This window comes from Prunus avium, chromosome 5 (assembly GCF_965620075.1).
Source record: "Prunus avium chromosome 5, drPruAviu1.hap1.1, whole genome shotgun sequence".
NCBI lineage: Eukaryota > Viridiplantae > Streptophyta > Magnoliopsida > Rosales > Rosaceae > Prunus > Prunus avium.
The window spans coordinates 15,578,293-15,590,883 of record NC_142288.1 but is presented as its reverse complement, the minus strand read 5'-3'; the positions used below and the strand labels follow the sequence as shown (position 1 = coordinate 15,590,883).

Below are 12,591 nucleotides of genomic sequence, written 5' to 3'. Positions count from 1 at the left end.
GTGGGGAAGTTGATTTATTTAGCTCATACCCGTTCGGACATTGCCTATGCTGTAAATATAGTGAGTCAGTTTATGCACTCTCCTAGTGTAGATCATATGGGGGCTGTGACTCGTATTTTAAGGTATCTGAAAGTAACTCCTGGCAAGGGGTTAATTTTCTCCAAGTATGGCCATACGGATGTAGAAGGGTATACAGATGCTGATTGGGCAGGTTCAGCCACAGATAGGCGTTCGACATCTGGGTATTTTATGTTTGTAGGTGGCAATCTTGTTACGTGGAGGAGCAAGAAACAAAAGGTGGTGTCTAGATCTAGTGCTGAGGCCGAGTATCGGGGAATGGCCCATGGTGTATCTGAGTTACTATGGTTGAGGAGATTGTTGAAAGACCTTGGTTTTGGGCCTAAAAAACCCATGGATTTATATTGTGACAATACGGCTGCGATTGCAATTGCTCATAATCCTGTACAACATGACCGTACAAAGCATGTGGAGGTTGATCGAAATTTCATTAAAGAAAAGTTGGATGCGGAGATTGTGTCCTTCCCCTTCATCCGTTCAGAGTATCAGTTAGCTGATGTTCTTACGAAAGCTGTTTCTACAAGTATCTTCCTCAACTCGCTTGACAAGTTGGGCATGCGTGACGTCTTTGCTCCAACTTGAGGGGGAGTGTTAGCGAGATATCCCTATTCTATTAGGATATTGTTTTATTTATTTCTCTTTGTATAGATATTATATAATTAGGATACCACTTATTTTCCTAGTTTAATCCTACTAGGGTTTACATCCTGTATTATAAATACCTCCTTTTGGAGAATGAAATATATCTGAAAATATTCTACCTATATTGTTTGACTACCCAATTGAACCTTCCGAAAAATCATAAACCATCAACTATGGCTCAGTGAAACCAAATGGAGATTTGTGACTTCGAAGGAGATAGAGATCTGTGAATTCAAAGGGGAATAAGAGAGAGAAAATGAGGGGGAATTAGAGAAAGGTTGGAAGGGGGAGATAGAAAAGGAGAGAGAAGAAGAAGGATATCATTGTATCAATATTGGATAAAAAATAAAGAAGAGATAGAACCAGAGAGTGAGATCGAGAGGGAGAGACAAAAAAGAAAAAAGAAACGGGGAATGGGAAGGAAGAAGAAAAGAGAAAGGAGAGAAAAGGAAGAAAGAAAGAAAAATGAGAAAAAATAAAGAAGAGATAGAATTAGAGAGTGAGATCGAGAGGGAGAGACAAAAAAGAAAAAAGAAACGGGGAATGGGAAGGAAGAAGAAAAGAAAAAGGAGAGAAAAGGAAGAAAGAAAGAAAAATGAGAAAAAATAAATAAGATATAAGATAAAGATAATTTTAGCCTTTAAAAAATATTAGAATTTTTTTATTTAATAAATTATACATTTTTAGTTGGTTTCTTTGCAGCATTTATTTAGTTTTATTTATTTATTTTAATAAATTATAAATATTTAAATAATTTTTTTAGTTTGACAATTTAATAATCAAAATTAAATTCAATAGAGTCAGCTATCATTTTTTGGGTTTGTTTATAAAAATTAAATGGTGTAGGGTTTATTTATAGTTTTAGTGTTAAGAATGGGTATATGACTAAATATCTCTTTAAATAAAGTGTTTCAACTTAAATATTTTATTTTCCCACTGCCAATAAAACTCTAATCCAACTCATTTTAACTACATAAAAAAGGGCTTAACGTGTTTCGGGAATACTTGGGAGTATGATGCACTGGCACGTGAGGTTTCCGGGGCGTGGCAGCCATCCCTTGGTAAGTCATCACGAATCCAGAATAGGTTCGCAGATGCACAATCTCTGTTCTGGTAGTCTTCATTGGAGTCTCGATCCTATGATTCTTCAACTCATAGTCCCCCAGGACATCTACGCTCATCCTCCAAGGCCTAAAACCAAAAAGGGCAGCCATATCCAAGAGGGTAGGGGTCATTGGACCAGGCCCAAAGGCAAAGGTGTTAGAGGTGATATCCCAATAGCACAAAGTGGCACCCAATAAAGATGCATTCAAGTGGATTTGATGCTTTGCTAACATAATGGCATAGAATATCCCATTATGCATCCATTTATCCTTATACTTGGGAACCATCTCGTCCACCCAACTATTCCAAGGGAGATAATTCTCAATGAGGGGCACTTTAGGGTTCTGACCTAGCCTCTCAAAATTCGTTTTCCAGAAACCCCAGTTTATATCCTCCAGACTGTAAGGAAATGGGGCTCGGACCAACTATGTATCCAAAGCCTATAACTTCTCCGGCTTGGCTTGATGATAGTGTGGGCTTAGAAAAGGAGTCCTAAGAGGATCTCTCATATTTAAGGGAAAGGGAGAGTAAAGAGGATCTCTCATATTTAAGGGAAAGGGAGAGTAAAGTCTTACCCAGCTCCCTGTTTGTTCTTGTGCTAAGGCCATTTGGAATTCCTTAGCGTGTTCTGCAACGCCTCGTCCCGAAATCCAGTGGGTTGCGTCAGCAGAAACCTTAGAAGCTTTCGATTTCTTCGGTGCCATTTTTTTTCTTCAAAAAACGTCATAAGGAAGCTTGAAAAAATTCAGAAATTACATTAAGTTCTTTAGATGAAGTTTTCGCAACAGTTTTCTCAGAAAAAGAAGAAGTAGTTCGAAAAAGGAGAAGTTGAGGGGTTTTGTCCAGTAGGCTGAAATTAATGTCACACGTGGATATGACAGTTGCTTTTGTCAGTTTGGCGCGTTACTTTCAAAAATATTCTTTTTGAGTATGATTTGACACCGCAAAGGATATGAAGGGTTTAGTTTCAATAAACTTTACTCGAGCACATTGAAACTAGGGGGCAATGTTTGTACCATATTTGGAAAATGGGCCAAATGCCAAAGAAGGTTTTATTTCTCAAATAAGATTACATTAAACCCAAGCTTAACCTCTTGCTTTCAGAAATAACGAAAATGGCTTTTTTGGATTTGGGCCAGCAATGGGCAAAACCCTTTTAAAAGCCCATAGTATGAAAGGTTCCAGCTTTGGTCAACACTATTGGGCCTGAATTGGCTAAATCTTGACCCAATCTAGGGTCATCTCGGCTCCAAACTAGGTTTTTGAACCCAATCGAGGGAGCATTAACCACAACATTGGTTTTCTTCTTGTTTGATTAGGTATTGCCCGTATCTATCAAACCAACAACACACGAGTGAAAGAATATTGAAGTCCTCTTGATTGAGGCATAGAAAAGAACTCATCCAAGTCAATACCCCCCCCCCCCCTCTTGGAGCACAATGGCTTATCAGAAGTCTAGAACAAGCTCAAATCCATCAAACAGGACCCTACATTACACATACCAGGTCTATTGGGCTGTTCTCATCTCTAATAGCGCCATGCCTACACAACTTACAATTAGGTCAGAAGAAGGAAGTCATCAGGGCCCAGCTCGAGCTCGCCCGCTCTTCTCAACTTGATCCAACTTTCAATTTTACCCAAGGTTGAAGGAGTCTTCTCAAGAGCCAGAAATCCAATCGGGCCATTGGTGTTGACCCGAAAAAAGGGACCAACAGAAATATGTGAGATTGGTAAATCCTAACCTTGTCATAGTCTCAAAGTAACCTCAACCAAATTGGAACTTTAGTTTCTTGATTTGGCCTGCTTGTCAGAATATCGTATTAACTTAGTGAAGCTCTTTTCTTTCATGTGTGCTCTAGGGTTTCTTTTAGGCTTAAGCTTCAAGTTTACCTTATTCGTGCTAGGGGGTGCATTGGATCCAATCCATACTATTTTGATGCGCATGCATCCAATCCGTCCGACTATAATTGGATTTGCCATATTAGAATTCAATCATATCTAATTAAGTATGCAAATCCAATTCAATTCTATAATTGAATTGGATTGGTTGAATCCAACATAAAACATCTATGAAATAAAAACGTGTGAAAAGAAACTAAGCAATCAAGTTCATGCTTCTTCCTTGAAAGCAATAAAAAAATTCATATAGTTCTTGAGTCAAGAACATGATGTCCATGTAAGATTTACATATAACAATGAATTGGAACATAGCTAAACTCACCAGAATTGGAACAAAAATGTAGAAGTAACATGGAAAACAACATTATCAAAGAAAGAAGTAGCATGATAAGAGGCCGTCCACAAAATGAGCAAGGGAAAAAGTAGAGTTGAATGACTATGATTAGGTACATACTATTTTTTTTTTAGTACTAAAGATAGTCTAAACTACATGGGAAGGGAGTTTCTCACACACACCCTAATTTGCACCACGTTAGATTTAAACTCCCTAATTGGAGTATCTGATTGCTTACAAATCAAGTCCATTGTTCTCTCGTTTTATAGGCTCAAGATCTACACTGTTCATTTTGCTAAAATATGAATATGGTTTGAATACTTTAGGTTAATTGTATTCTTCTCCATAAGGAGGTATATATATAGGAGTTTACAAGGAAATAGATACAATAATTAATTAGGAGAATATCTCCTAATTATACAAGGATGTGTCAACTATATAAAACAAGGAAGTAAATCACCTAATTAATTTAGGAAATAAATCTCCTTGATTTAGTAGGTTAACTCACGTCAACACTCCTCCTCAAGTTGGTGCATACATGTCACCAATGCCCAACTTGGTAAGTGAGTCATAAAACACTCGTCCACAGACAGCTTTTGTTAAGACATTCGCTAATTGATCTTCTGATTTTACAAAAGGTAGACAAATGATCTTGTTCTCAATTTTTTCTTTGATGAAATGTTTATCCACCTCAACATGTTTAGTATGTTGAACTGGATTATGAGCAATATCGATAGCTGACTTGTTATCACAATGTAACTCCATTGCTTCTCTGGTTTAAAACCCAATTCTATCAAGAGTCCTCTGATCCATAATAATTCACAAACTCCTTGAGCCATTCCTTGATACTCTGCTTCTACACTGGACCAAGAAACCACATTTCATTTTTTACTCCGATGACTCCTCCAACGAATGTAAAGTACCCTGATGTAGAGCGTCTATTTGTAATGGAACCAGCCCAATCAACATCTATATATCCAACAACTTCAAGATTTCCATTCTTTCTGAACATTAATCCATTTCCAAAGGCTAACTTTAAGTATCTTAAGATCCGATCAACTGCATTCCTATGAGAAACACTGGGTGAATGTATAAACTGACTAACCACACTCATAGCACATGCAATATATGATCTTGTGTGTGCCAAATATATCAACCTTCCAACAAGGCATTGGTATCCTTATTGGTTGGCAACCGGTCTATGTCTTTACATAACTTGTCATTCATCTCAATGGGTGTGTCAGCAGGCTTACATCCAAGCATTCCTATTTCAGTGAGTAGATCCATCACATACTTCCTTTGAAACAGAAATATACTAGTTTTTGACCTTGCTACTTCAATTCCGAGGAAGTATTTCAGAGCACCTAAATCCTTCATCTCAAATTCCTGAGACAAATACTTTTGTAGCTTCTGTTGCTCTTCTATGTCATTCCCAGTTACGACCATGTCATCCACATAAACAATTACTGTAGTGATTTTTCCTTCATCACGCTTCAAGAACAGGGTGTGGTCTGAATTACTTTGAGTGTATCCAAAATTCTTCATGGACTTAGTAAATATGCCAAACCAGGCCCTAAGAGTTTGTTTTAACCCATATAATGACTTTCTGAGCTTGCAAATTTGATTTTCTTGTCATGAGCTAAATTACATTATGGTGGTAAATCCATGTATACCAAGTCTCCATATAAGAAGACATTTTAAACATTGAACTAATAGTGTCCAATCAAGATTTGCTGCTAGAGATAGTAGGACTTTGATAATGTTGATCTTGGCTACTAGGGGAAAGGTCTCCTGGAAGTCCACCCCATATCTCTATGTGTACCCATGCGCCACTACTCTAGCTTTATATCTTTTAATGGATCCATCTACTTTGAGTTTCATAGTATAGATCCACCTGCATCCCATCGTCGTCTTTACATGAGGTAAAGGCACGAGCTCCCATGTGGCATTCTTCTGGAGAGCTCCCATTTCTTCATTCATGGCTTCTTTTCATTTCGAGTCTTCTAGTGCTTCAGTCACACTATTGGGGAAAAATATATTAGCCAACTGCTTCACAAAGTGTACATGTAACTCTGATCATTTGCTTAGAGATATATAATTATTGATGAGGTATTTTTCTTTGGCTTTAAGATCTGTTTCGTACTGTACTCGAGGTTTACCTTGGTTCTTCCTTTCTGGAAGTTGGTATATAGAGGTATTTGTACCTTCATGCTTTATAAAATCAAATCATCATGATATATTTCATTAGTGTTATCAGTTTCGGTGGGGAGATGTTACCTGAATGACTTCCTCAGAAGGTGATTGGTGTGGTACTAGAGCTAAAGGTGGGTTCGGAGCACGCAAAATCTCATAAAACAGTTCAACTTTCTCCTCCTGATTTTGGCAGCGTGGAGTCGACCAATCATTTTCCACTAGTGACCGGTCATTTTGACACATAGGCTTAATGTTTGACAAAGGAGGACAAAGCGACTGGTCGTTTTGACACACTAGCTCCGCTTGTGAAAGAATAAAGGAGGGCGCCCAGTCATGTGGGAGAGGCGACCGGTCGCTTTGAGGCAGAGACGCCTTTTGTGCACAGATAAAAGGAGGCGACCAATCGTTTTGGAGGGGCGACCAGTCGCTTCGATACTGAGTCTCTTCCGTTGTGAAAAAGTCTAGATAAGACATGGTGTTTGGCTCTAGATTCTACTCATGTACTTTTGAAAAATATATGTCATGTTCCCGAAAAACTACATCAATGGAGGTATAGACCTTCTAACTTGTAGGGTGATAATATCGGTAGCCTTTCTGATGAGGGGCGTAGCCAAGGAAAACACACTTTTTTGTGCGGGGATCCAATTTGTTGCGTTGGTGATCATGTAAGTGTACGATTACAACACAACCGAAAGTTCTTGGTTCATGGTTTAGGGTGGGAGGTATTTGGAGATGGTGGTGAAGTGTTTGAAGAGGAGTTTGGAAATTCAAGATACTTGAGAGAATCCTATTTATAAGATAAGCTGCAGAAAGGATGACCTCGCCCAAAAAAGAACGAGGCATGTTGGCACCAAATAGAGATGTTCGAACAACTTCCAACAAATGTCGGTTCTTTCTCTCAGCCACCTCATTTTGTTGGGGAGTATATGGACATGAGCGTTGATGTATAATGCCATGATCTTGTACGAATTTTTTGAGATCATGATTAAGAAATTGTCGCCATTGTCACAACGAAGAACCTGGATTTGGGCAGGAATTTGAGTTGCCACCATTTTATGGAACTATTGAAACGTTAAATTGACTTCCCTTTTGGCTTTGAGAAGGGAAACTCAGGTCATTCAGGTGCAGTCATCAATGAAAGTGACAAACCATCGAGCTCCAGCCGGAGTAGCGATTTGAGCAGGCCCTCAAACATCAGAATGAATAAGGGAGAAGGAAGCCAAACTTTTATTTATACTTAATGGGAACAGAACATGATGACTCTTAGCCAATTCACACGTATCACATTGGAAGCTGGAAACATCAAAACTAGAAAATAATGATGGAAATAACTTATTCAGATAACCGAATGAGGCATGCCCAAGACGTTTATGCCATAACCAAACCTTGTATCTCTACCTCTCAGAACTAGCTCCACCTATTGTGAAAGCTTGACCAACCTTGGTCTCACTATCCGGTGCCCAGTCCAAATAGTAGAGGTTGCCCCGCCTAGTATCACAACCAATCGTCTTCCCCATAAGAATGTCCTAAAAAACACAATGATTCTACCAAAATGTTATAGAACACCCCAAAGTAGTAATAAGTTGTGCAACAAACAACAAGTTATGGTCCAAGATTGGAACAATCAATACAAAATCCAGATGTATGGAGTTAGAGAGAGATAGAGAGCCCTCAAACACTATCGACTGAGTGGATGGTTTGCGACTAATAAGTTGGCCAGGATCAAATGTCATGTGATCCGTAGCACCTAAGTCAATAATCGATGTGGGCTTTGGAGAGGACGTATGAAAGCAAAACCTTTGGTGGTGGCGATAGAAACACGAACCAGGGTAGCCGATTCAGCATAATTGACAACATGCTTTTGTGAGTCCGGAAGGAGGAAGAGAATTGTAAGGAGTCCTGACATCGCAGCGGAAGTAAGATTTGATATGAGTGCGTGTTTGTGGGTAATAAGTTGATTTGAGAATTTGAGGAATTTGATTTGAGGAATTTTGATTTGAGGAATTTGATGTATGAATTTGATTTGAGAGATATGTGTTTAAGGAGTTTGATAAGATGATTTGATTTGAGTGGTAAGGAGTTTGTTTTAGGGTTTGTGTTTGAATTTGAGGGTATGATGTGAGGGCTTAAAGATAACCTATGATCGATTGCTCTGATACCATGCTAAAATGTGAATATGGTTTGAATACTTTAGATTAATTGTATTTTTTTTAATTGTATTTTTTTCATAAGGAGGTATATATAGGAGTGAGTAATGCTATTTAGACACACAACATTGACCACCTTAGCTGACCACCTTATGTGGCAACTGATGTGTCATGCCATGTCAATTAATGAGTGTTGCCATGAGTCCACTTACTAGGAATGCTAAGGTTTTTTAATTTGTTTTTTAATTGACATGGTGACATTCATTAATTGAGTTGGCATGACACATCAATTTCTACATAAGGTGGTCAGCTAAAGTGGTCAATGGTGTGTGTCTAAATAGCAGCACTCTATAGGAGTTTATAGGGGTGCTTTACAAGGAAATAGATACGGTAATTAATTAGAAGAATAACTCATAATTATACAAGGATGTGTCAACTATATAAAATAAGGAAGTAAATCACCTAATTAACTTACGAAATAAATCTCCTTAATTTAGTTGGTTAATTCACGTCAATACATTTGAAATTTAGAATTCTAGTCCTCCAAATTATATGGCCTTTTAGTTCCAAAGCATTTTTCTTTTTTGTCTTCTTCTTCTGATATGCCTTTCAAACATCAAAATCTTACTGTTTTGGGCCCAAAATTATTGAGAGGCAAAGAAAAACATAAGCAAGCTAAAGTCAAAGCAGCAGGTGTTCTTGTCTGTTCCGAAGATCCACATTAAACCAAAGAGAAGGGAGTGTCCAATATCTAAGTAACTTCGGTAGCTTCGAGCAACCTTCTTTTCTTGCTTTGTTGTTAAAGGAAAACTCTCCTGGAAAAGAAAAAAAACTTACAAAGAAGATGAGAAGATGCTCGTTGGATCTTATAATCATATATACATGTTAAACCTAAAAGGAAAACTACACAACCATTTACAAGATTTCATCTCCATTTGCATTAAGCTTTCTACATACCCCTCCAAAACCCCTTTGCGTATGTCCCTGGAACTTGTTCACCTTTGGCATGGCACAAGGTCAGCAACAACTGCAGCTTCACATCATGGGTAAGGAGCTCACTTTCTCTGTTTTCCCCCTTTGAGTATTAAAATCAGTTATGTCTAGAACTTATCATCATGCTATACTTTACCAACAGATGCAGCTCTCTACTCAAGTATATGCATTAATTCCAATCACTTTTGGAGTTTTAATTCTTGCACAAATCCTTGAAATCAATTGTTTCTCATGAAGCATATCAACAAATTATTGGATTTTAGGTGTATACTAATTCTTCACTTCTGGGCATGGCCTGAATTTTAAGAGTATATGAGAGAAAACTCTAAGTAGCTACAACCAAAATCCACAATATAACCCAAAGTGAGAGAGAAGCATATGAAAGAAAACTTCGAATGTAACGAAAGACGTTGCAAACTACATTTGGTTGGTACAGTTTACACAATTCTAGAAAGAAATTATTAGAGGCGCTTTAAAAAAGTCATCATGCATTCATCAAAGTGTTATTGACCAAAATATTTATTTGGAGTGCCAATAACAATTTCCGAAACCGTGAACTATGGTGCTAGTCTCAATTTACCTTTAATTTTCTTTTTCAGGAATTGTTATTGACAACCAAAAAAAAAAAATCATTATGCATTCCTCAAAGTGCAATTCCTCTCTTATATCCTTACCATCCTCCAACACCACTTTTTTTTTTTAATACAAAGAGGAGGGGGGTTACACACACTTTGTGCATGCCAATTGATCTAATTTTTTTTTTTTAATTGAGAAATTCTCTTTATTTTCATGGTAATTTGCTGAAACTCAGAAAACTTGTTACTTTTTTAAAATAGAAACTAACACCATTTGGGTTTTTCTTAATGATTTTATATATTTTTTTAATTTAAAAGGTAAGTGTTTAAGGTAGCTGTCTCCTCTTTTTAGTAGGGTTTGGCACAATTTCGAGAACTAACTGACCCGATCACAAGAGGGTTGGGTTGATTTGAGCTGGCCTAATAACAAGCAAGTCTTGAGTCCAATAAATCATAAACCTCTATGTATGGGTTGGGTTGCTGGTTAGGACCAAAACCTAGGTATGGACACAATTTTGAGTGAACCCGATCGAACCGTCCAACCCGATCATAAGAGGGTTGGTCTGGTTTGAGTTCGCCTAATAACGAGCAGGTCTTGGATTCAAGAAATCATAAACCAATTATGTTTGAGTTGGGTTGAGAGTTGAGATCAAAACCAACCCAACCAACCCAACTAACCCATGCCCACCCCTAGTTTTTAGGGATAACTTCCAATGTTTTTATAGATAATTGCAATATATGTTATTTTATTTATATTTTAATTTATTTTAATTTAAATAAATTATGAATGTACTCAATAAAGTGTCTTCTATTTTAGTATTTATATTAACCAAAGGCTTGTGGGGATTTGGAATGTTTCACGGTATATCTATATTTAAAAAAAGCCGCCTTCTATATTTAATATGACATCCTCATTTAATACATTTCTTTCTTTGTTAAAATATTGAATAATTAAGGGTATTTTTTGGGATTTTAAATGTTTCACCAATCATAATGGTCTCATCAATCATCATTGTACAATTTGAATTTCTAGCTGTTGAAGATGACAAAGGGGGAAACTCAAATGAACACACAAGTGTCAACAATGAATCAAAAATCCCTCAAGGCAGAAAATTCAAGTGGTGGTTTCTTATAGCCACCTATATATTCTTTGCCCTCTCTGGCCAGTCAGCAGGAACACTTTTGGGAAGACTATACTTTGAAAAAGGTGGAAAGAGCAAATGGATAGGAGCACTTGTTCAACTTGTAGGGTTTCCAATCCTCCTTCCTTTCTATTTTTTCTTAAAATCCAAGAAAATTAATCCCACCACAAAAGGACCATCTGTATTAATCCTTGCACTGGTCTGTGTGACCCTTGGCCTACTCATAACAGGAAGCTGTTTCTTGACTTCATTTGGGCTTTTATATCTTCCTGTTTCTACTTTCTCACTCATCTGTGCCTCCCAATTGGGATTTACAGCCCTCTTCTCCTTCTTTCTCAACTCCCAAAAGTTCACTCCATTTATCATCAATTCTATAGTTCTTGTCACCATCTCCTCCACTCTTCTTGTTTTTCAAGCTAATGACAACTCGGAAGGTACTTCTAATACAGGAAGAGTCTCTCAAGGGAAGTATGCAGCTGGATTCATATGCACTGTTGGTGCTTCTGCCGGGACCGGATTATCGCTTGCCTTGACACAGTTTGCCTTCAACAAGGTCATCAGAAAGAAAACATACATAGTTGTCATGGACGTGATAATCTATGAATCATTGGTAGCAACATGTGCTGCCTTGGTTGGACTTTTTGCAAGTGGAGAGTGGAAGGGCCTAAAGAGAGAGATGGATGAGTTTGAAATAGGGAAGGCTTCTTATGTTATGATCTTGGTTTGGACAAGTATTGCTTGGCAGGTTTTTGTGATTGGTGCGGTTGGGTTGATTTTTGAGGTGTCATCTCTGTTCTCCAATGTCATAAGTGCTCTGGGTTTGCCTGTCATTCAAGTTTTGGCTGTGATTGTTTTCCATGACAGGATGCATGGCTTGAAGGTGATAGCAATAGTCGTGGCTCTTTGGGGTTTCGTTTCCTATGTCTATCAGCACTACCTTGACGATCGTCGTAAGTCGGAGACTGAAGATCCAAATGCAAGTGAAGCTCCTAAAGAATCAGTGCTGCTGGGAAGAGCTTAATTGAGGAAGAAAGTTGCATTAGTGCTTTCTGGTGGGAAAGAAAAATATATCATGCTACTTATCTTATTTTTAAAATTTTAATGTGCATGAATTTCCTTTAAATCCCTTGTTTAGGTAACCAGATTTTTATATTTTAGGTGATTAGAGACAAAACCAGACATTGCATTCTGCTTGATGAATGAACGAATTCATGTCGATAAATTTGATGCTAAAAGAGAAATTTGGTATTTCATAATACTACGATAGTACGGCCACAAGGTACATTTTATACACGTATTATAATATCAGCGCATGTTTATTGATACTATTCCTTAAAAGGGGGGAAAATAAACTTTGTTGTCCACTCATATTATAACACTCGTACAAGATATACCATGTGGTCGTACTACTGTAGTATTCTATAATTTCTCCAAAATAAGGACCTTACATACGAATAATTCTCATACAAAAAGAAAAACATGTT

General features: G+C 37.6%; 1 protein-coding gene across 1 annotated transcript; it reads left to right on the top strand.

Annotated features, from left to right (window-relative positions):
• The first annotated feature begins 9,124 nt into the window (after positions 1–9,124).
• LOC110748223 (purine permease 21-like) lies at positions 9,125–12,363 on the top strand. Its single transcript, XM_021948237.2, has 2 exons — positions 9,125–9,443; positions 10,999–12,363. Exons 1-2 carry the CDS (start codon positions 9,404–9,406, stop codon positions 12,126–12,128), a joined length of 1,170 nt encoding a protein of 389 aa, XP_021803929.1. The 5' UTR covers positions 9,125–9,403; the 3' UTR covers positions 12,129–12,363.
• Positions 12,364–12,591: the final 228 nt, after the last annotated feature.